The 25,836-nt window shown below is 31.0% G+C and overlaps 1 protein-coding gene across 1 annotated transcript; it reads left to right on the top strand.

Moving 5' to 3' along the window:
• Positions 1–17,435: 17,435 nt before the first annotated feature.
• LOC135957534 (uncharacterized protein DDB_G0283357-like) lies at positions 17,436–25,532 on the top strand. The gene is made up of 3 exons (XM_065508304.1): positions 17,436–17,722; positions 24,413–24,720; positions 24,895–25,532. The coding sequence occupies exons 1-3, from the start codon at positions 17,460–17,462 to the stop codon at positions 25,485–25,487; spliced, it is 1,164 nt and encodes a 387-aa protein (XP_065364376.1). The 5' UTR covers positions 17,436–17,459; the 3' UTR covers positions 25,488–25,532.
• The last annotated feature ends 304 nt before the right edge of the window (positions 25,533–25,836 follow it).

Raw genomic sequence — 25,836 nt, 5'->3', positions numbered from 1 at the left:
CTCTAGTTTATATGAGATCTCAGTATACTTAAGCAAAAAGAAAATAAACTGTATGAGAATTAATCAAAACCATTATTAGAATTACTCGCAAAACGTTTAAAGTGACTACACTCTAGATTACTTACAGGCACTTAAATGACAATTGCCTTCGCGTTAGATTACTTGGGAGATATAAAGTAACCAATTGTCTTCTCTCTTTGCACTACAAAGAGCACTTACGTGTCAAATGATCCAAAATATATAAATTGAAGTCAGTCAAGTGATAAAAAATTAGTGACAATTACTCTCTATATGGTATACATTAACTACTTGCTTAACTGCTGGGTAGTTATTTAATTACCATGCAGTGTTAACGATATTTATTGTCTACTTTGCACTAGTTATATCGCTAGTTCTGAGGAAGCCATTCTTCGGATCCCTCTTATATACCGTTTGTTGTATTTCCGCCCTTTATCCTACAACTCTATGCTCATCTCACGAATATATTGGCAATATAGAAAATGAGGTAATAATAATTTCATAGTTTTGTTTTTAAATAAAGAAATTATTGATATATAATATAAACTTCAAGCATAAAATTACTTTTTCTAACCGTCTTCAGAGATGTTTCACGTTTAAATTGTTTTGACTTCTCGCTGTTCTCAAGATTTCAACACGGTCACTATCCACCTAATGCAAATCAACACAGCTAGACCCTCTATAGTCCGTGGAATTGTGATAGTTTTCGCGTTGTTGAGGGCTCCCTGTATATTTAGGAAAGCTGCAATGGTACATTTCTTAAATCCAAGCAATCCTTCAATGGTCTTTATGATCATTAAACGACTCTTTAGTTAGACATTTTAACAGCACGGGAGTCCCTAGGAAACCCCAATTCTGTTGGTAATTTCACTGCATTGAATTGAATGTAGAATGTGTCCATTTCACGGTCCTGTTGAAAAAGAACTCTGGCGCCGAATTGCCGAATTCATGATCGAATTAGCTATTCCTCTTACCATAATCTCAAATAGGAAAATTAAGATAAATTTTACTCGATATCGAATGGATTACATGGGTCTCGGAGTGGAAGTGTATTCTATAGAACACACTCCTTCTAATCTCATCTAACAGTCACTGCATGACCAGCCTTATTTTCCAAGAAGTTTGTTCCCTTGATGCCAACAGGCCAAAATGCGCTTGGACAATCATATGTGAGTTCTCTGATCCTCAAATGATGTATATTTGAAGGTTTTTTTTCATTACTCCTCTTGGGAGCATATGGCTTCCACAAAGCATGTCCATCCTGTTGCAGTTGTATTTTCTCTTTTGTACTATCCTAGATATTGGAGTATCGTGAGTCTACATGTACAATATGGCCATTAGATACAGTCTATTGTAATTTTGCCTTGTATCAGTTTCGTTATTCGGTTGTTGTTGCAGCTAAGAAGATGACCGGTATGCTGTATCAGATCTTAGGATAATGACGCTGACATCTGTCGTTGTCTAGAAACAACGCAATCTGTATATTTGGTGTAGGAAACCTTGCTAATCTTTGATTACTACCGTTTTTCCCAGGGGTTGGCGGCTGCCTGACCTTTGCAATGTTATCCTTTTTTCAGGAGGTCAGATGGCTTCTCGGATGGATTGTTTAGAGGGTTGTTGAAGCCAATTAATTTTTAAAACTCGAAAACCATGATGAACTTTTTTTGTCCTCTGTCAGGGATCGATCCTTCCAAGCCGCCATAAATTTTGACTATTAACAAGAGGAAAATATGTATTAATTTGCATGAACTGTGGCGGCCAAACATTCATTGTTCTCGAAATATTGTTCAACAACGAAAACTCGTTTTTCTTGGAAACACTTTACTGCACAAATCTTGCGTCCTTAAATTCCTACTAAAACTACTGCTTTCCATTGAGTTTTAGATCTTTTATTTTGTTTCAAGATACTCTTGGCGCCTTCAGAGTTTTAGCTGGCATTCCGATTCATCTTAAGCCTTGAGGCTAACTAATTCGAAGAACTGCAGGATAGTTGTTTGTTTATGTATTTGCTCACTTTGTTTGCGAGTGTATTTGTCAATGTTGATCACGTACATGACGCGGCTTTCATTTACCCTTTTTCCCTCCCCCTCCTAGGAACCACTTTACTACATTTTCACTTGCTCTCATTCCTCAAACCAAATAACTTCGGTGACAAGGCGTGTGGTTGTATTTTTTTTTTCATTGTGTCGCCCAATTTATAAATTGATTGCATTAAATTAATATGTGTAAAGTACTACAATTTTGTCTAACAGTCAGTCTGTCACAGTTTCTGTCTCACAGCCACAGGCAATACAAGATTTTTTTCTAACTACATAAATACGTTAATGGCAAATAATGAATGGGTTAAAGGGTTGACTAAAGTGAGAAATGTTGCAAGTGTTAATATTAAATTGTACATTTCATGATTGTCTTCTTTTTAGTTTCACAAAGAATCCTTAAGAATAATTTCTTAAAATAAATTTAAAACAATTTATTTGAATGCCACACGCATATACAACATAATCAATTTAGGAAATTTTTAAATAAATCATAACAAATACTTTTCAAATGTTTAAGGCAAAAAACACATAAACAAATAAATAACCACCAACACAAGCAAATATAATAAACAATATGGCTGCCTGCTGAGTTAAATATACCGGAACTAACTTTTATATCCTTTTGAGAAGAAAAATAAACAGCCGTTGAAAAACGAGTTGTAAATGTCATTTTATAATGTAATAAAATTCATTTGTTTGTCATATTGTTGTGTTTTTGCCACTAGGTTGTCAACATTAAAAATTTAATATTAATTTTTCAAAACGCTCAAAAATATCCTGGCTATATTACGAAATTGTATACGCATTTTAAAACAAACAAAAAATTGGAACGTTACGTCTGTTTCTAGCAGGCACATTTTCTTTGATGTGTTTTTTACGAGTATGTAATATTAAAACGTTTAAAAATATATATTTTCTTTTGAATTTATGATTTTAAATTATATTTTAATCAAAGAAATGTCAAAATTGTATCTTACATGGTTGCAGGAAGTTTGGCAACTGCTAGACAAAGTTGACAGCTGATTAATTAAAAGTAAATTTATTAAAAAAAATGATAAAATTCGCTTAAATTTGAAAATAATATTCTGAAATCTGAAAATGTCTTGTTAAGACACAGTTTTCTTGATAGAAAAGTGTCTTGTTACGACAGTTTTCTTGATAGAAAAGTGTCTTGTTACGACAGTTTTCTTGATAGAAAAGTGTCTTGTTACGACAGTTTTCTTGATAGAAAAGTGTCTTGTTAAGACACAGTTTTCTTGATAGAAAAGTGTCTTGTTAAGACACAGTTTTCTTGATAGGATTGTGTCTTGTTAAGACACAGTTTCTTGATAGAAAAGTGTCATGTTAAGACACAGTTTTCTTGATAGAAAAGTGTCTTGTTAAGACACAGTTTTCTTGATAAAAAAGTGTCTTGTTAAGACAGTTTTCTTGATAGAAAAGTTTTCCTATAGAAATAACAAATATTCATAAATATCAACTAGTTAGATGCCTTCCTAATGTTGCCCCTCCATTACAATTGTACTTGTTTTATGATAAAAACAACAACTTGTTTATAGTTGGAATCATTACATGGTCCATTGGAAAACAAATATTATAGTAATATTCATTATTATCATTACAGTTATTACCATGCCAATGTCCATCAAGCAATGAAGCGCAAAAAAGCAGGAAACCAACCAAAGAAAAACAGAATATTACAATTTTAACCATAAAAAGCCAATCATACAACAGAACAACAATAACAACAAATAATAGTAATAATAATAATAATGAAAGAGAAATCCTTTGAAATGAAACAATCACCAACGAAGGATTACAAAATGTTGTGACTTCTGCAGCCTGCTGTCGTTGTAGCCAATTGTCGCCTTCGTAATGTTTATTAGACACATTTCATATTTCATGGTTGAGGGAGGCCGTCCCAAAACCCCCTTCAAATAAAATATTTTATTTCTATAATTTTTTTTTGTTTGTTTATTTTTCCTAATAGCCGTAAAATGTTTGGGTTTTTTTGCTAAAAGTATGAAAAGAAATCAGTTTGTGAAAAGAAAGTGAAGCGTAAAAAAAGAACAATTCTTTTGATGTCTATTACTTGTGATGATTGTTATGCTTATTGTGATGATTATTTTTTTTGTGTTTTATAGTAATAATTTTATTGTGGAATATTTTTCATAATAAGGAATGGGTGCTATGAAAATAAAGACGAGGAAGTTGTAAAACTTTACTTTTTTATAAAAAAGAAATATTTAATTTAAAAAATAAGACCAAGAATTGGTTAATCATTATATTTGAGAGCGAAACTTTGTAAATCCAAAATTCAATCGTTCATATGAAAAACTCAAATTCCTTGACCGTCTATAACTTTGTAAATAATTTGATTCTTGAGACTGTGATCACTGATATTTCCATCCAAAAATCGATATTTTAAATAAAAAAACCCTGAAAATGTTTAATCGTTGTTTACTTTGTAAATAAACGATTAATTGAGAAAACAATATAAATTTGTGATCAATAATATTTCCATAAATCTCCAAAAAAATTTAAACGTATCTAACTTTATAAATAATTGTTTAAATGAAAAAAATAATCTGATTTCATTATTTCTCCCTCTAAAAAATCAATATTTTCATTAAAAACAGAAAAAACTTTAATAGTCAACAACTTTGTATACATACGTTGAATTGAGAAAAGTAGCTCAATATTTTATCATTGATTTTTCTGTATAATAAGCTATATTTTATATGAAAAACTCCAAAAATCTTTGTAAATAAACGTTTAATTAAGAAAACAAGATCAATCTGTGATAACTCACATTTCCAGCTGAATACCAAGAGAAAACTAGCTCAACCCGTGATCAGTCATTAGAGACTTAAAATCTTACAAATATTTCTTTAAAAAAAAACTAACAAAATCATCATGTCATTCATATTTGAATCCAAAAATCGTTTTTTCTCATAATCATATCTTTCTAATAAGTAAAAATATTTTATTTATTCAAATTCAGATAACAACTGTTTAAATAGTCACTATGTATTTTTATACCTATAACGTTTATAATTCACAATAATACACACACTTAAATTACACTTTATAATGTACAAGAATGTAGTTGATGTTAACTCTAACAGCGCATATGATGAATTGACCACCGACTGCAACTGCTGCCACTATTAACACACAGCGCCATCTTCCTTCCAGTAGCTTCATGAATGATCTTAAGGAAACAACTAGAATGTTCGGATTCTAGAGCTTTTAGCAGCTTCAATGTCAAGGTTAGAAGCTTAAATATTTAGTGTTTCCATACTTACAAACAATGCTAATAACTGCGTGCTATCAACATTGTTGATAAGTAGAAGCTTCTATGGACGGACATGTTTATAAACATGACTTAGTTCTATGTTGCAAGCAGTCGTTACAAGCAGACCGTTAAATTCAAATCGCTAATGCAAATTCGTAACAATATATTAAAACAAGTGAAAGTTTTGTGTACTAAATATTTTTTTTATTTTTAATATCACAATTTAAGCTCCTAAAATATACTAGACTTTCCACATCCCACTTGTAGTTAAAACACTTACAACAAATAAAAACTATATAAAAACAAGTAAGAAAGTATAGTCGATAAAGCCCGACTACATGATACCCTACACCGAGGATATGATTATAAAAAGCTGTCGTTTAAAATGTATATGAAGTCTATAATTAATCAATATTATCATATATTTAAAAAATAATTGCCCAATTCACAATCGATGTCGTAGCGTTGTATGTCGTAATTTTTATACCCTTCACCTTCGTGAGAAGGGTATGTATAAGTTTGTCATTCCGTTTGTAATTTCTACATTTTTCATTTCCGACCCTATAAAGTATATATATTCTGGATCCTTATAGATAGCGGAGTCGATTAAGCCATGTCCGTCTGTCTGTTGAAATCAATTTTCTGAAGACCCCAGATATCTTCGGGATCCAAATCTTCAATATTTCTATCAGACATGCTTTCGAAAAGTTTGCTATTTAAAATCAGCAAAATCGGTCCATAAATAACGGATATATGAGCAAAAAACCGGGACAACCTCGATTTTTGACCTATTTATGATCTATATCTGGCTTACTAAGTCATTAATATAGACAATATGGATATCAAATGATAGATATTTCAAAGTCCATTGCAACGATGTAGATATGGCTATAGTAAGTTGAACCTACAATGGGTCAAAATCGGGAAAAATATTTTTTAACCCAAATTTTTTTTCATCAAAAAATGTTTTTTGTCATAATTTTTTTTTCAAAAAAAAAAATTTAAACAAATTTTGGAAAAAACTTTTTTAAAAAAAATTAAAAAAAATTTTTAAAAACAATTAAAAAAAAAATAAATTTTGTTTTCCTAAAAATATTTAAACAAATTTATTTTAAAGTATAATTTGGTGAAGGGTATATAAGATTCGGCACAGCCGAATATAGCTCTCTTACTTGTTTTATTAATATATTGTTTTTGTTTTGAAAAATTGTTATTGAAAAATATTTATGACAAACAACTTACAACGCTACGACTCCGATTGTGAAATGTGCAAATATCTATATTAACATATGTATATCTAAAAAATAATATAAAGTTTGCACTTGACTGGTTTCTGTAAACAATAAACAATGCATTTACCTTTAAAAAATAGTAATGGCCCAATAACTCTGTTTTTAATTTTTTGTTGCTTGACTGGTTTTTGAAATAAACTATTCAATTATGAACCAACTATCATAAAATTTGGTGGCATGATTTGCCTATATGTGAAACTTATTTGTGTTGAATTTTAGTTAGATATTAACATATTTCAGAGATTTACGCTCATTAATGCAATTTTCGAGAGAGGTCTTTATATGGGAGCTATTGCAAATTATGTACCAATCTGTACCAAATTTGGTAGTGCGAGATCAGCTTATATAAAACTTTTTTATGCAGAATTTTGTTTGGATAGCTATGTAATTAAGATATTTATGAGAGCTTAACTATTTTCAGATGGGGCAGTTTTATAGGGGCTAGCAGAAATAATGGATGGATTCTAACCAAATTCAATAGGTTTCGTCCTTGAAAAGTTTGTGCTAAATTTCTTCGAATTATCTTGGAAATTACGACCTGTAGTTGAATTACAAGGTTTACATGGACGGAAGGACATCGCTTAGTCGACTCAGAAAGAGATCCTGGACAGATAGATATACTTTAAGTATACTAAAGTTTTGCACGTTACAAACATCAGCACTAAACCAATATCTTCTCCTCACTATGGTGGTGTTGGGTATAAATACTTAAGTTTTAACAGAAAATCGCCTTAATGTTGCTGAAAAGTTAAAAAGTTAGTTTCAGCGTACAAACTCAACATAAATAAAGTGCATTCATGCTAATAAGTTGTGACAGCATCCTTTTCAGTTTAACACAAGAGTTTATAACTAAAGGACTTTACACACACATATTTCATATACTAAAACAAAACCAACACACTCCTCAGCACAAATTTGGTCTAAAAGGAGTTGGTCTGAAAATGTGTTTTATTGCAAGAGTTTGCCTTAATGTGTAAAAGTGTTTAAGAAACTAGAAGAAAGAAGTCTAAAATAAAAAGGAACTTGGAAATAAAATGAAATGGAATAAAATAAAAATGAACATAATGGAGTATGAAAAATGACTGCAGGAAATTACTTTTGTCGCATGAATACAACGACGAAACGAACGAACAAGTGACAACGGTGATGACGGTAGAGTTAAAAACGATGGTGATGAAAACGAGGAATATGATGACTACAATGATGATGATGATGAGTTGAGGCAATGTGTAGTTATAAATGGACGTTTTAAAAATTATGAAAAATATTATAAAAAACAAACTCTGCGTTGTGGGGGAATATTTTAACAAAAGCAACAAAAGAACAAGATGTTTAAATTGTTCCTGAATAGAGAGAGATATTCACACTTATGCATTAAACACATTGAAGACAGCAGGCTTCACGACTTCACGAACACAAATGCTGCTGGCTGAAGTTGCAGCCGTGCGGCAGCCGGTGAATTCTTTTAAAGACGACAGCTTCAAAGTAAACAGCTGATTTATAATTCAGTGATGTCACTTTAATTTTTTATTTTAATAAAAAATAACCGTACAAAATTCCAAAGTAATTAAACGTTAAACAATTATTTTGAGTAAATATATATATGTGGTAATAATTTATGTACCTGTTATTAATTCATTTCAATATGGTTATCAGAAACTTCTCTTAATTAAGTAAAAAAAAATATATTTTTTTAAGCACTAATTTGATTTACATTTTTTATTATATTAGCAACACTATTTCTGTTTTGAAGTTGACAAAAATAGAAATTAGCCTAATTGGGCAGCAGCAGCAAACGAAGTCGTGTCGTCGTGAAGTTGTGCTGTCGTCAAAAGAATCGTCTTCATATAAACGTGTGTATTCTATTTTTGACAGATTGAAGTCGGAAGCCTGCTGTCTTCAATGTGTTTAATGCATTACACTCCAACACCAGCTCCTTGCTTCGGCTATTGTTCGAGTGGTTAAAAGCTTAAAATTGGTCTTGAAATTGTATGAGTTAAATTGCAAAGTGTGAGAACTTTTAATGGAAAACTGTAAATAATAAAAGGAACAATTTTAATTTCTTCTTTATAAATGCCAAGAACAATGAATAATAATTCATAGCCAAAGCTTATTAAAATTTTTGGAGAATTTCTTAAAAGAGTTTGTTACGAAAATGATTTTATAAATAATGGTGCAATTTTCAATTGTTTGAAAAGAAAGAAATTTGCATTTAAAGATTTAAATAAACGTTTCTTTATTTATTTTTATTAAGTCAAATGAGATTTCTTGAAACTTTAGAACAATGGTCGACTGACATAGCTACCAGAAACCGATCATGATCGGTTATTAAAAATTGTCCACTAAGAGATAAAAATCCCAATCAGTAGCTGCTCATATGACAATATTAAAACTGCATAACATATTATTATAACCCATATTACATGTACTCTTTATGTTCACCACTTCTTTATAGTTTTATAATCGATAGAGCTTTCAGTGATATAAGGGAGAATCCATCCAAAAGCGGACAGAAAACTGCACTTTTTGAATTTGTCATTTACGATTTTAACGAAATTAATTATGTATTTCTATCTGTTTATCAAATCACACTCTTTTTGACTCGAGACCCATCCGGTACGACGCGTCGCACAGAGGGATTTTGGTGTCAAAAAGTCAATTTTTCAAACACTCAATTTTAAAAATCAAATGATGCAGTTTTGTAGAGAAATGTTTAAAGATGAAATGTACACTTATAGTTTTAAGAAACATTTTATTTTATTTTTAAAAAAATTGATGTCCACGCAAGGGTGTTAAGCAAAAATTTACCAATATTTTCACGCAATTCAGTGGTTTATATATGTATAATTTTCGTAATAATACCATTTACATTTAACATATTTGAAAAATATAACATTTCTACATAAATAAAAAAAAAATTATGGGGATATCATAAACCGTTAAGAAGATATGCTCAAATCTATAAGTCTCTAAAAATTATTTTATTTTGGATTTTCCATGGAAAAAAAATGTAGCCCCACTTTCCCCCAAGATGTTTCTTTAATAAAATTAAAGTTGGGAGTGTCTTGTTTCGATTAAAAGAAAAATAGTTTTCGGAAGTTTTCGGAACAGGATGAAAACTTAAAATTTGTTGTCGAATAATAAACGAAATATCAAAAAAATTCTTATCTATGTATGAGTTTTGTGGGCGGTGGGCATGGTCGATTTTATTGAAATGCGTTCTTCTTTTGTTTCAAAAAATATATGTACCAAATTTCTAGACTTTTACTTGAATAGAAACAATTTTATGCGAAAAAATCCATTTGGACTGTATGGGCAAATTTCAGCGCTCTACGACCACTCCTTATAATTTTTGCCAAAAAATGTATGAAGCCATCCCTCTGTGCGTCGCGACGTCTTAAATGTTGTAAAAAATTAAAAAATTTCACATAAGGGTGTAAATGGACATGTGAAGAGGAAAATGAAATGGTGTACATCATCTTCATTTGGCATTATTTGGCTCATTATGTTATTACGGAAACTAAGAAAGCTTACAAAATGACTCATCTGTCGATAGTATAACAAAGATCCTGTCGATAGTATAAGAAAGATCCTTTGGGAGACTCTGTCCAGAAGTCACTAATCATACAGAACTGAGTTCACATCTGTATCGTACGAAACATTCTGTCAGTATGTTTTGCACGGCATGTGAAATAAAGGATGGAACTTTATGTTTTTTGTTATTGAAGATTATAGTGTAAACAGCTAAGTTTTTTTTCTACTTCGAAAATGTCGAATTTTGTATCAACAGCGGGAAGTTTTGCTTTATTTCTTTAATTTGAAAAAGAGTGCTACTGATGAACACCGATTGCTCACCAAAGCTTATGGTGAATCTGTTCTATCCGTTTCAACCTGCGATAGATGGTTTATGGGGTTCAAAAGAGGTGATTTTCAAAAGAGGTGATCAAAAAAGTTTGCAGACCAAGAATTTGAGGCATTACTCTATGAATATTGTTGTCAAACTCAACAAGAGCTTGCAAAATCAGTGGGAGCTACTCATGCAGCAATTTCAAAATATTTGCGAGCAGCAGTATTCATCCAAAAGCAGGGAAATTGGGTACCATACGAATTGAAGCTGAGAGACCTTGAAGACGATTTTGTTTGGATCCATTACAATAACCTGAAGCTGCCAACCAGCAGAATCGAAACCAAACTCAAATATCCATGGCGAAATGGATAATGCTCTGTAGTTGATGGGATAAAAAGGGTCCTATCTATTATAAGCTTATTAAATTTGGCCAGACCATTACAGGGAACCTGTACCGAACGCCATTGGTTCGTTTGAAGCGAGCATTGACCGAAAATATTCCAATATTCCATCATGACAACGTGTTGCAAAACCTATTAAAAACTATTTAGAAAGAAGTTGTTGGGAAGTTTTGCCTCAACCGCCTTATAGTCCAGACCTTGATCCGTCCGACTACTATTTGTTTCGATCAATGTAAAACTCTCTTTCCGGGATGCGCTTCACTTCAGAACAGATTATCCGAAATGATGAGCTGCTTTTTTTTGGCGTGGAATCCATATATTGCCAGAAAGATGGGAAATGGTTATACAAATTTGAAATAATCCCTAATTTTTAAGTCATATATACCCAATAGTTGACAATGGCCAATACAATTTAGCCTGAGTCGTACCTTATGTAATAGGATTCAACCTTACAGGATTTGAATATTATTTGCCAATAAGAAATCCAAGGATGAGAAACCATCCAATATGAAATACTAATGGTCCTTAATCCTTTTATTTTTACGTATATCTTGCATTTAATTATATTTGACAACGACTATAGTCTATGCTGTTACATAAATTGGCAAACAGTAAGCGAGTGAAGGTCTTTAATGTTATACGTGAAGGTCTTTTAAGGAATACGAATATTTTATCTCTACAAATTTCCTACATAATTTCTGCAAATCTTTGGTAAAAATTAATAAAAACTTTGCACAAACACTATAAATTGTAACACATTTTTTCTGTTAAAACTTTAAACCTATTTTCATATTTCTTTACAATTCAAATTGGTGTTAAACTAATTAACTTGCTCTTAAACTTTAGCCATAAATAATGTTTGATTTTGTTAAACAAAAACTGCTAAAAAAGGCTAAAACCAACTGGCAGGGAAATTAACAAAATTTTAGTTTTCAGTTAAAGTAATGAAAATATTTGTGGTTTTCGTCAACAAGAATTTTAACGAGATTGAAATGAATTTATGAACTTAATGGAGCAACTATGGAAATCGAGGAAATTAAGGGATTTTTTCTTTGCATTTTAAGCTTAACAAAATAACATTTCGTGTGGTTTCACATAAAAACCACAAAAACTCATTATGGATGAATTAAAGCAAAAATGAAAAGAAAATCAAACAGCAACAATGCTCGTAACGTAACAAAAAAAGGAAAATATTTCTTCCAAAAAACCATTTATGAAGAATGTTGCCAAATAATGGTAAAGGAAAGAGGGTGACAAATGAAAAAAATATAAACAGAAACAGAAACAGGAAAAGAACCATCAACATCAACACCCTCCTGACCTTTTGCAAACAAATAACACACACAGACATTCTTGCACATACCTCTGCCTTGACAAAAAAGGAAACGGAAACATACGCACACACACTCACTTCAATTATGTAAAAACTATTTTTATGGCCATTTTGTGTCACAACCACAAACAAACAAATAGGAAAATAAAATATTTGTTTCATTATTTTTGTTATTCTCTTATAAGATCTTTCCTCATTCCGGGTATTTTTATTTACATTTTCGGTTCTCGGCTTATCGTCATAAAATTAAATACAAATCATTTTCTTATTGTATTAAGTATATTTTGGCTGGGGATTTGGAGACAATATTATTTACGTTGATTACATTTTACATGTTTTATAAATGTCGTATAGTGTGGTCTTATTGTCTTATATGATAAAATCATAAAAACTGTATATTTATATATGTATTTATGTGATACCAGTATGTCTTTGACATTGAACTTAATGAAAGTTCCGCCTAAACTAAATTTAGTTGTTGTTTAGCTTAAACAAATTTTAAAATTTATATTTTAATGTTCCGCCTTTTAAGCAGGTTTTCTATAATAATTTAATTTTTTAATTTAATCATATTTTGCGCAACTTATCGAAATTAGCAATAGTTATATAACAATATAATATTATATTTATAAAATGGAAGCCAATTAACAGAAAAGTTAAATGAAAAACTAATCGTATTTTATTTAGGGAAATCCAGTATTGTGTAATATTTTAAAATTTTACATAGTGTCTAAGATATGAGATACAGCTGATGAAAGCAAACGGAATATTCCTCATTCAATCTTTCGGAAGACGGCCAGACGTAATGACTATTGTGGAAATAGATTTTGAAAATGTTTAAACCGACTCCTAGGATTCACTAGTCACAAGAAACTATGTTCATTAAACTAATATAAAAGCTTAATTCATTCTAAAATAATTTTTCTCAAAATATTTGTCCTGGCATAAGTATTTTGTGAGCTGGATCAAAGGATTTTCCATATTTCGCAATAAAGAGGTGCTTTCAGTTCCATATTTTGTATTGTCGTATAAGTAAAAAAATACGAGGATGGGTCAATAAGTCCGCGACTTTTTTAATTTACCGGCTCTTAACTGAAATGACAACACTACTCCTGTCAACAGGCATCTGTCAATTGACTCCAGCCAGAATTTGAACAAGCTGCGTCATTTAATTTATGTTTGACATCCATTGATAGAACACTACCTCGTGACTTGAGGAGAAATTGGAAAAAAGTAAATTTCATTTGGTCATAAAGCATTCTTTTTTGTGGAAAAAAAATCAATATCAATGGTAAAAAAGTGGTTTACTGAATTTCATTTTCACAAGCACGGAATATGCCGAACGTTCTGGACGCCCAGCTGAGGTCTCTACACCGGGAACAATTGAAAAAATTAACAATGGTGTTGGCTGATTGGAGATTGAAAGTGCCAAAGATTGTGTAAGCCATAGACATCTCACATGGCTCAGTGGTTTCAATTTTGATTAAAGCTTTCCGCAAGACGTCAGACGCGTTTGCTCACAATGGGGTGAACAAAATGTGCAGTGGCAAACATTGAAATGCTCCCTCTTTCATCATATTCTCCGGATTTAGGACCGAGTGACTATTTGTTGTTTCTAAACCTAAAGAAATGTCTATCTTGAAAAACACAACTTTTCAGGAGAGAAGAAAAACTGTTTTTTTCGCGTATTACTTTTTTAAAGCAACTACAGAATCCCACAAATAATTGGTTGCAACATTTAGTGCAACATTTTAGCAATTTTGTGGACTTTATGGTAGATAGAGGGTTTTTCTTCTAAAAATATTCAATGTGTTTGTATGAAAATGATAAGATAGAGGATTTTGCATTTTAATAAAATTAAATTATTTTGATTTCATTTATGCCATCTGTCAGTTTTTACCGAGATTTACTTAAGATAACGGCTAATAATACAATATAAGATAAAAACTTAACAATAAACAATATGAAACAAAAAGTTATAGAAAAAATGTTTTTTTTTAGCTTTTTTGGAGTTAGATTGGTGTAACTTATAGTAAAATAATAGATGACACTTTAAAAGTAGACACTTTTTTAAGCAAACTCCAACTTTAACCATTTATTTTCATGCCATAGACATTATATTTTCCAAAAACACAAGGTAAAATATTTTTATGGTAATTCAATTCAGAATCGTCATTCGCTATTTTGATAAATGATTGAAAAATGTAAAATTCATGTTCAGCCTGCAAAAATTGGTAAGAAAACATGAATTGCAAAAAGAAATTATTCCAAAAAAATATTTGAAAATTAATTATTTGAAGAGATAGAGGATTGTGCATTCGGAAAAAATTAATTGTATAAGATAGAGAATGCAATAAAAATGAGAATAAATAAAAATGCAAATAAAACAGCAAAAAAATTAATTTTGTTATGAAATACACACCAAATATGAGAGCTGTTTTACTGACAAGGTAGGTATAGGCCCTCGATATAATAGTTGAAATAATTAGTTTATATCAAGACGTTTCTCTGTTTTTCGAAATTCAATCTAAATATTAAGAAGTTAATTCTATAAGAACATAGAAGGAGTCTATGGAAACCTATATTTACTGCAGATATTTTCTGCCAATTCTTATACATTTGCTTGAGTTAGAGAGTTAAATGGAATTAACGAGATATTTTGATAAACAGAATTTGGAAATTTTGAGTATTTAATATTAGTTTGAGCTGTTCGGATCTTATATCTAAAGGTATTCAGAATGTATCGAATCTCATAGCTCCGTGTACTGAGAATTCACTAGTATCATATATTCCTGTCTGGTGAAGAGTCACGAAAATGTTAACCATTTCTAAAAAGGAAAAGGGCACTCATGTTTTTCCGAAGGATTTATGAACAAAAACTTCATTGTCTTTTCGTCTGAAAACATGGAAATTAATTATGTAGCTAGGACTTGTTACGTATATGCTATTGCCGCACAGAATGAGAGGCATTATCTTGGGTTAAAACACAGATTAAACTCCTGAACTTGGGATTCATCAAGTTATACCTGCTGTCACGATTTCTATGGGACCTGAAGCTGAGGTCAATGCTAAAGTTTGAGGGGCTGTAAAGTTATCTTGTAGTCTGACGGCTATAAGATATATACTGCAAAGCTGTCAATTTATCTATATAGCCGGATGAATGTAGACTTGCTCTAAATCATAGTAAAATGGAAAGTTTTCTGAACAAATGCAAATGAGAATTCTGTATGTTGTCCGCTGAATTAAACATTAATATTGTTCAAGTATCGAAAGAAGCTTGACGGATTTTTAAAACGGCTTGAGAAATACTTCACTCGTACTGATCACTAGAGTGTCCCAAAAAATCTTTTTTTGGAATTTTGGAACGCATACCCTCTATTTTTGTATATACTATATAAAACTATAGTTAAATATGAAATTTTGTCTTTCTATCATGATTGCAACCCGTGCCGACTTGCGATTTAGTTTTGAGGTGCATTTACAAGGGGAAAAAATGCAATTTTTTCAGTTTTTGTAAAAATTTTGCCATTAAATAACTACTTTTGCTATTTAATTTAAAAGAATCGAAATGCTTATGTAATTGTCGTTCTAATAAGATATAAAACACAAAAATTGGTTAAAAATTGTTAAAGTTATTAAAAAATCGCCAGGCCATTAACGTATCTCAGGCCACTAGAACATGAAATGTAGGAACAAAATTAAAGTATTTTGATAAATATTAAAATAAAAGCTTATTTTTACTTAAAATATATCCATATTTACTTGTATATGAGTTTTTGTCTTCGTAGGATACCGTTAACCTATTCGCAGGTATGACTAAAAAACATTATATTTTTAACAGCAGTTTCAAAACTCCATTTTCAAATTTTTAAAAATTTTGTTAAACAAATTTTAGAATTTTTTGATCAAGACATGGAGATTTATTTACAACATAATAGGGAATAACAATGTGAAAAATTTATGACAATACCTCCTAAGTTTTTCCGTACCTGCAATTTAAATTTTGCAATTTTCGAGAAAAACTAATTTTTTGGCCATATTTTGGCGAATGTGCCGAATTTCCTTACTGTTATGATTTTTAAGTAAAACCTATTCAGAATATTATAGGTCATGTAATTTTAAATAAAGTCTGAAATTTTTACTAAAATCGGAAAACGTTAACCCTTAAGATAATCTTGCCTGCTCACTTAGAATATGCACAAAATATGATCACTATTGCTTAATCCTAACTGATAAGGATTTAAGCAATTACAGGTGGGTCATAATCCTTCCTCCTTCATTTCTATTGTCTCTCACTGTATTTTGACTTTAATTAAATAAAAAAAATTACGCACAAATTGAATAAAAGTTAACACATTTTAATAAGATGATAAAAAAAAATCTTCCAAAAACTCAGACATGAAACCTAAATAATTATCACAAAAGAAAACAGAGACAATCTCACATACATATGCTGAGCATATGTATGTGGGAGTGATTAAACCCTCAAATTAAATTTAAGTTAAATGACATTTTACGGCAGAAAAATAAAAATAAGTGGCAATGTACTGTGGCAACTTGTTTCAAAGGTAAATGGATGATTATGAAAAACATTTTCCAACAACAAATAATGATGTACAATGATTTCAGTTTTCAAATAATTTTGAGCAACATGTGGGTATTTCAAGAAATACATACAAACATACATATTTATTTGTCTATATGAATTTATATATGAATTTAGACTAAATGAATGAATGTTACTTGTAAAAGTAAGTAGTTTACAACTGGCGTTACTAATTGTTTTGCTTAATTCAAATACCAACGATATGATTACAAACTGAAATTGTGTCTTAAACTTAAAACAATTTTAATTTCAAATATAATTGTTTTATTTATTTATTTTTTTCGTTGTTTTGCATTTTCTTTTAACTTAAACTTCAGTTACAAGCAAATTCCCCCTACAATTTTAGGCTTAAATTGTGTATGTCCTACTTTGTTTCTACAAAATACATGTAGTTCGTAATACGCTTTTATGAATTTACTTACATTTTCATAATTTCAAAATATTTTGGTTCAAAAACATTTACAACACAAGTCTTTTTATATAAGTTTATGTTTTTTAAGGTGACAACTTCAGTTGATTTTATTAACGCGTACGGTAAAGTTGTATGAAAAGATAAAAACGATAAAGAAACGGTTTTAAATTCAAAATTAAAAAAAAAAACAAAAAACTAAACTAATTTGATTTTGAAATGAATTCCTTAGTTATTAATACATACGTGGTGTTCTTATTAATATTTAATGTATTTTTAATTACAATTAATGCTAAAGATTTAAAAAATGAAGTTACAACTTCGCCTACACCCACCTCAACATTGCAACGTTCAACTTCGGCACGTGTAATTGTGGAGTCCGAAGGATTAACTAAACGAGATATAAAAACAACTGATTTATCATCGGCAAATACAGTTGGAGTTGCAGCCAAAAGTTATGATCCTCCACCAGAGTTTTATCGGTGGGTAAAAAGTGAAAATGAAAACAAAAGTTCTTCGTTTCAAAGTTAAATTATATAACAAAAGTTTCACATTCAGTGAAAGATTTCAGACATAGGGTAACATAGAGACGAAACATGTTACTCAATGTATTTTGGTGGGAAATTTGAGTGATCACAGATTATTATACTTTTTTCCTCTAGGTCCTCTTGCTAACGATCTATGAGTGATTTTAGATTTTTCATATAAAAATTGATATGTGGTGGGAAATATGAGTGATCACAGATTATTATCCTTTTTCTTCTAGGACCTCTTCATAAGGATCTATGAGTGATTATAGATTTCTCATTGATATTTGGTGGGAAATATAGGTGTTCACAGATTATTGCCTGTTTTCCTATAGGTCCTCTTACTAAGGATCTATGAGTGATTTTAGATTTATTTAGTGAAAAATATGAGTGATCACAGATTAATGTCCGTTTTCTTCTAGAACCTCTTGTTACCGATCTATGAGTCATTTAAGATTTTTTAACTAAAAATCGATATTTGGTAGGAAATATGAGTGATCACTGATTTTAGTCCTTTTTTTCTAAGACATCTTGTTAACGATCTATGAGTGATTTTATATTTTTCATATAAAAATCGAAATTTGATGTAAAATATGAGTGATCACTGATTTTAGTCCTTTTTCTTCTAGGACCTCTTTATAAGGATCTATGAGTGATTTTAGATTTTTCATATAAAAATCGATATTTAGTGAAAAATGTGAGTGATCACAGATTATTGTCCGTTTTCTTCTAGGACCTCTTAATAAGGATATATGAGTGATTTTAGATTTTTCATATAAAAATCTATATTTGGTGGGAAATATGAGTAATCACAGATTATTTAGTTTTTTCATATAAAAATCGATATTTGGTGGGAAACATGAGTGATAACAGATTATTATCCTTTTTCTTCTAGGACCTCTTAATAAGAATCTATGAGTGATTTTAGATTTTTCATATAAAAATCGATATTTTGTGGGAAATATGAGTGATCACAGATTATTATTCTTTTTCTTCTAGGACCTCTTAATAAGAACCTATGAGTGATTTTAGATTTTTCATATAAAAATCGATATTTGGTGGGAAATATGAGTGATCACTGATTTTAGTCCTTTTTCTTCTAGGACCTCTTAATAAGGATCTATGAGTGATTTTAGATTTTTCATATAAAAATCAATATTTGGTGGGAAACATCACTTATGTTAGTCATTTTCCTATAGGACCTCTAGTCTTGATCTATGAGTTATTTTATATTTGGTGGGAAATAAGAGTGATCACAGATTATTATCCTTTTTCTTCTAGCACCTCTTCATAAGGATATATGAGTGATTTTAGATTTTTCATATAAAAATCGATATTTGGTAGGAAATATGAGTGATCACTGATTTTATTCCTTTTTTTTCTAGGACATCTTGTTAACGATCTATGAGTGGTTTTAGATTTTGCATATAAAAATCGATATTTGGTGGGAAACATGATCGATCACTGATTTTAGCCCTTTTTCCTCTAGGACCTCTTAATGAAGATCTATGAGTGATTTTAGATTTTTCATATAAAAATCGATATTTGGTAGGAAATATGAGTGATCACTGATTTTAGTCCTTTTTTTTCTAGGACATCTTGTTAACGATCTATGAGTGGTTTTAGATTTTGCATATAAAAATCGATATTTGGTGGGAAACATGATTGATCACTGATTTTAGACCTTTTTCTTCTAGGACCTCTTAATAAGGATCTATGAGTTATTTTAGATTTTTCATATAAAAATCTATACTTAGTAGGAAATATGAGAGATCACAGATTATTGTACGTTTTCCTCTAGAACCTCTTGCTGGATGTGGTGGGAAATATGAGTGATCACAGATTATTGTCCGTTTGCCTCTAGGACTTCTGGTTAACGATCTATGAGTGATTTTAGATTTTTCATATAAAAATCGATATTTGTTGGGAAATATGAGTGATCACAGATTATTGTCCATTTTCCTCTAGGACCTCTTAATAAGGATATATGAGTGATTTTTGATTTTTCATATAAAAATCGATATTAGTGATCATAACTATCGGACACGATTTACGTTATTGACGTTTTTGCTCAGGGAGTAAAATCTTTAGTTGAACACCTTTACAAGCTACATCAAGCTTTCTAAAAATCTGTGAAATCCATGTCAAGAAGAGTTCTCCATTCTACAGAAAATTCGATTAGTATCATCAAATTTTTTACACTGATGTTTTAGGGCGAAAGCCAGCCTTTTCGGTTCCTAAACTTTCAGTATTATGTTGGAAAAGCCTTTTGTTTCTGATAACCAATATTAAATCAATAGACATCCTTTATTTTCGTTACAACCAAATTTATTAAAATTTTAATTTAAAATATATCACAGAAAGCTTCAACCCATAATCCACAATAATTCATATGAAATATTAAATAACATATTCCCCATTGTTTGTCAATTTTACAGAAATCCTTTATCAATAACACCCTTTTTTCCCCCAAAAATTACAATATTTGCGGTCAATAGACACAGAAAACCAAAAATATTTTTTCTAAAACTTATTTCCCTAGTTATAAGTTAAATAAATTTATGACTACATGAAATAATAGCAGACAACCAAACAAATAATCGAAAAAAGCCAAACATACAAGTAATATTTTCATAGTCGATAAAATGTTAGGAATTTGCAGTGAGTTTCAACTAATAAAAATATAAAACAAACTAATACCACAACTCCTGCCTCTGTTACCCAAAAAATAAAAACACGGAGTAAAAATATAAAACATGAATTGAACATTCTTTACTGCATGTTGGGTGCAGAAAAAATAACGCAAAACAACATTCCTAAAAACATATAAAACAGATTATAAAAAGTGCAAAGTTTAAACGTTACACAAAATAAAAACTTTCACTAAAACTACTCCATTGAGAAAAAGGGAAGATAGGGGATAGGAAGCAAAGGGTTTCCTCCTTCTATAACAATAATTTTGAAATGTAGTAAAACCCTGAAATATTTTTACAACCTCCCGAACAAACAACTCAACCGCTTGGAAACATTTTACAAACAAAACCCAACTGTTCCACAAAAAAAGACAAGAGTGAAATGAATATAAACATTTTTGAACAAATTCTGTTTTTTGCGATAAAAATCTAGGGAAACGGTAAAAGTAAAAAATGGCTAAAAAGGACTAAAAGCAACAAATTATGAACACAATGTTTTTTATTTTGCAAATCCATTGACTTTTGGCAGTGCATGAGTGAGTGGGTGACAATACAAAATTGGTGTTTAAATGTATGAATTGTTTTGATTAGAATTACAAACAAGGATTACTACACCTCTAAGTACCTAGATATCTAGACCAGTAATTTCCTAAGATTTTAATTATTTCTCCGAAATGTTTCATGTGCAAACAACTTCGATGACATTGATCGTTTTGGGAAATCCAAAGCGTGGACTTCTGTAACAGTATATAAGAAATCTCCCACTTACGTGTGATATTTTTCAGCACTCTTTTAACTTTTGGATTATTGAAGACTCTCAATGGTACTAAACTGACTTCATAAAGTGAGGAATCGCTGGAAATCCTTCATCACAATAAAGTCTCAAGCTGTATATAGCAAGCATGTTATATATCTGAGCATACACGCAGGGAAAAAATATAGTTGGGCATGGTTACTGTAACCATTTAAATAGTGTTACAAGATTTTTAACAATATTATAGTCACAGTAACCATTTACATGATTGTGGTAACCATAATATGGTTAATTTACGATTCACATGATTGTATCAACCATATATATGGTTACAGTAAACAAATATATGTTTGTGACAACCATTCATATGATGAATAACTTATCATATTATTGTGCTCTCGGCTTAAGGCTTATCATAATCTGAGAACAACATATTATGATAAAATTATTCATCATAAATATGGTTGCCACAAACATATATTCCATCCCTCAGACCAGGTACTCAATATGTCTACACTCATAAGTTAGTCATATATAAAGATCCCTGATCTATAAGAAATTTACTTTAGTTGCCTCCCTGGATCCTTCAATTGGAAATTGATCCTGCTGTAATTTAGTTTGTTGGAAAACTATTAATCTTATCTAGGTTCCTCAAAAATTTCCATTGTGGCTTTTCGCAGAATTGTGTATTCCGATGTTGTGCATGGTGGACATAATAACTATTGGAATTTATCTGTCGTCAATATAGATATTAACACAATAGTTTTCGATCCAGGTTTTATGACAAATATGCCAGATAGATCAGATTTTACGGTAGCATACTTTAAGACGAAATTATGTCAATAAAGGTGGTAGCAGGACAAATTCAGTATCAATGGATATGAGGCAACAAAGATGACAAGTGAGCATGTCCTCTGTTACTTATTGTACGATGTTTGAGAACAAAATAACGTTTGATCTGCAAATACTTATTGTCATGACTTGTCAAAGGGCAATTAGGATAAACTACGGAATGGTGGAAAGTTACGGTATCCAAGGGACATATGACGAATGGTATAATAAGCACAGGGCATCACAATGATACCAAAGTTTGGGAGAAACTAAATGTGCCCCGATCTTGTCAAATACAAGGTGGTGATCACTTCAGAGTTAACAGCTTAACAATTCTCTAAGTGTTGGTTTCTGTTCTTCCTTTGAAATATGCGAACATTTGCTTGTTTCCAATAAATTTTTTTTGAACTTGGAAATTTCTGTGGAAAGCTTTTGGTATTTAAAAATTCTTTGAACCAAGTTAAGGAATATTCAAGAAATCAATCTGATGAGCAAATGTTAATGAAATAATAAATGTATGAAAGTAGAACTAAAGCCCAACCATATCTCCATTTTACGAGAATGCACCGATTTTGAATGAATTTCAAGAAATTCATGTTTAGCAAACGAGGACAAAAAACGAAATTCGATAAATTATAGTGGTTCTTCATCAACAAAAGTCCAAGCTAGTTTATCAGCACAATTGTTTAGAGTTAATTAAGTTATGATCAAAAGTTCCAAGCCTCTTCAACATTAAAAATGAAACTCAATATTGGTATTTAATAAAATTTGATGTTCTTTAATATTATTAGATTAAAACAAAAGTTTTGGCGTTTTATTCATACCATATACCATAAACAATTTTTTACATGACAATGAATTCATACTTTTAAAGTCTCGCTCCCAGTACAGGGACAAATATTCCACACAATGTCACCGATATATCGCATAAACCCATCGTCATCATCATCATCATGTGATGGTGGACAATCATGTATAGTCACATGTATTATGACTAGATCCTTTTTATATGCGACAACAACTTTCTAATGCCCCGGTAATTTACGTGACCATAAGGGAAATACCTAAAACTAATTTTTGCATGACTAAAAAAGCAGTCAAACGAAATTGTTTTAGTTTAACCCTACAGTTTACTATGTATGTAGGAAATGTCTGTGCTTTCCTGAAGTTTCTGACTCAAGTAGGAAACTAGAAAGGCATTTTCTGCTTTTACACAGGGCAAGTTTTCTTGCGCAAGTCTAGAGTTTATAGGAGAGAGAGGCAAGAAGAAAGAAGAGGGGTACACACTTGCTTGTACTGGCAAGTCTCTTCAATTCTCTTTTGTTTTCTATCTTCACTATGGCGTCTATTATGTTTAAACAGACGAGCAAGTTTAAAAGGGAATCGAAGAGACTTGCTTCAAGTAAACTTGCCCTGTGTAAAAGCAGTCATTTAAAGGTTCTGTACTACAATACTTTGTATTATTATCAAGGTTTCATTGTCTATAATACAAAATCAAATTTACAATTTCAAATACTTTTTGAAATTTTGATTTGTATTAATACAAAGTATTGTAGTATTCCGGAGTTTTCACATCCCAAAGGCAATGATGATCTGTTAGCATTCTGTACCACCTAGTTAAATTATATTTCTTTCTACTTCTCTGCCATCCCTTTCCTTGTCGTTATATCCATTGTATCATATCCTACAAATACAGTGGTGGCCAGGAATTTAAGACAAAATTGTTTGCTAAATTCCACGTGATTGTCAATTATTTTTTCAAATATTTCCACAAATATGTATGCATGAGGACTGTTTTAACACACAAGTGTGTTTTATTCGACTGTGTCAATTCATACATATTCACCACGAACACATATATTTTTTCTAAAACTTGACCAAAAAAAATGTTTCCAAACATTTTTCAGAAACTAGAAACATTAATAATAAATTTCATACCCTTAGAGGTCCTGTTATTTTGGCTCTATCGCACTTAAAATTCAGTTGATGAAAAAAATTCAAGTATTTGTCTTAAATTGGTGGCCACCACTGTAGATCTCTGAGCATCTGAGATTCATAATTAAATCTTAAACTTGAAGGATGCTCACTCAATATAAGTGTTCTTTAATTCTAATAATTGTTTTAATACAAATATAAGCTTTATCTTTCCAATCTCCAAAATCATTACAAATTATTGGCTTGTGCATATAATACCTCATTCAGAAAAGTAGAGGTCCTTATGTAGCCCACAAAAAAACTAAACTAAAGTATTTTCATGACATTGCATTAAATTATTCCATTAAATATTAAGTTCTTTACAAAAAAATAGCTTCAACTTGTAAAAAATGGAAAATAATTTTCTTTTCATAATTATTTTTCTACTTATAGAGGTCCTGGATCAACAGGTCATTTCATATCAACAGTAGCACCTCCACACTACAACAGTAACAATTATAAACCCTCAAATGGTTTTATATCCAGGCCCATAGCATTTCCAGACACTCACAATTCCAACTACAATAACAACAACAACAATCATAACAAATACAATGGAGCTGGTGGTGGAGGAGGTAGTGGGACACAAGATAACAGCGATGTACATTTGGCCAACAGTTACAATTCTTGGCAACATCTCAAAGGGAAAGTGGGAGCTCTGTTTAATAAAAAAGGTGCTCTGCAGGATAGAATCAGCGTGGGTAAGTGATATGAATGCGTAATCAAGGCAATATGCCAACATACTCAAACACATTCACTACACTACACCTCCAACAAACTGCAAAATGAGTTTGTGAACAGGAATGGCAAAAAAAAACTGCATAATTTACATTCGGTTGTGTTTTCTTTTCTTTCTCTCACAATCGCCCCCTTAGGACATTATGGTACATCAGAGCATGGCGGCAGTAGCAGCTCAAATGGTGGCTATGCATATGAAAGTCGTCCTTATGGTGAAAAAGAACATCATGTAGAATACATACCCACCAGTGCACACTATGGTGGCAGTTTGGCTTCTACTGCTCATACGGGTAGTTATTACGGCAGTAGTGCTGCAGCAGAAGGCATTCCATTCGATGTTTATGGTGGCAAAAATCACTATTCAAGTTCAGGTGGTGGCGACTATCCAGCCTACTCCTACACAGAAGGACATGAACCAGCTGTACACAAATCTCATCCAGACATATCAAAAAAAGCCCTTTTAGCCAAAAGCTTTCTCATACCTCTGGCCAGTGCTGCTGTTTTAGGTATAGCTGCTGCTTTGGTCAGCAATCCCTTTCTGTTACAATTGGGCACTGTGTCTGGTGTGGCGCCGGGTGCTACTATTTTAGGCAAACGTAAACGAAGAGACCTGACCACTTCCGCAACTCCCAATGACAAGAGCACTAATAGCTTAGACTTAGCTTTAACTTCTGAGGAGGACAACAAAAAGGATTCAACATTACTTCCTTATCGTGCTCATCATCATTGACATTTTGTGCGTACATAGAACACACGTGCAATACTTGGAATCTACTCCACAGTAGCAACAATTACATTAAAAGGAAAAGAAATATCTAAAAATTGAAATTCTCATTACCAGTCACAAACATTTACACTTAAATCCATTCATGGAGTTTTATCAATTTCATACAAATCCTTTAAGAAGAAACACACTGAGAGGACGAGAATGATAACAATAGCAGCATTATGGAGTACACCTGTCATTAGTATGATTCGATCAGTTAAATTTTTTGTGATTTTTACTTGTTGTAGGAAATTATTGAAATGTCTACTTGGTTTAACTTGTAAATCTTTTAATAAACTCATATAAAATTCAT

The sequence above is a fragment of the Calliphora vicina genome, chromosome 4, assembly GCF_958450345.1.
Source record: "Calliphora vicina chromosome 4, idCalVici1.1, whole genome shotgun sequence".
Classification (NCBI taxonomy): Eukaryota; Metazoa; Arthropoda; class Insecta; order Diptera; family Calliphoridae; genus Calliphora; species Calliphora vicina.
This window is presented reverse-complemented; position numbering and strand designations above follow the sequence as displayed.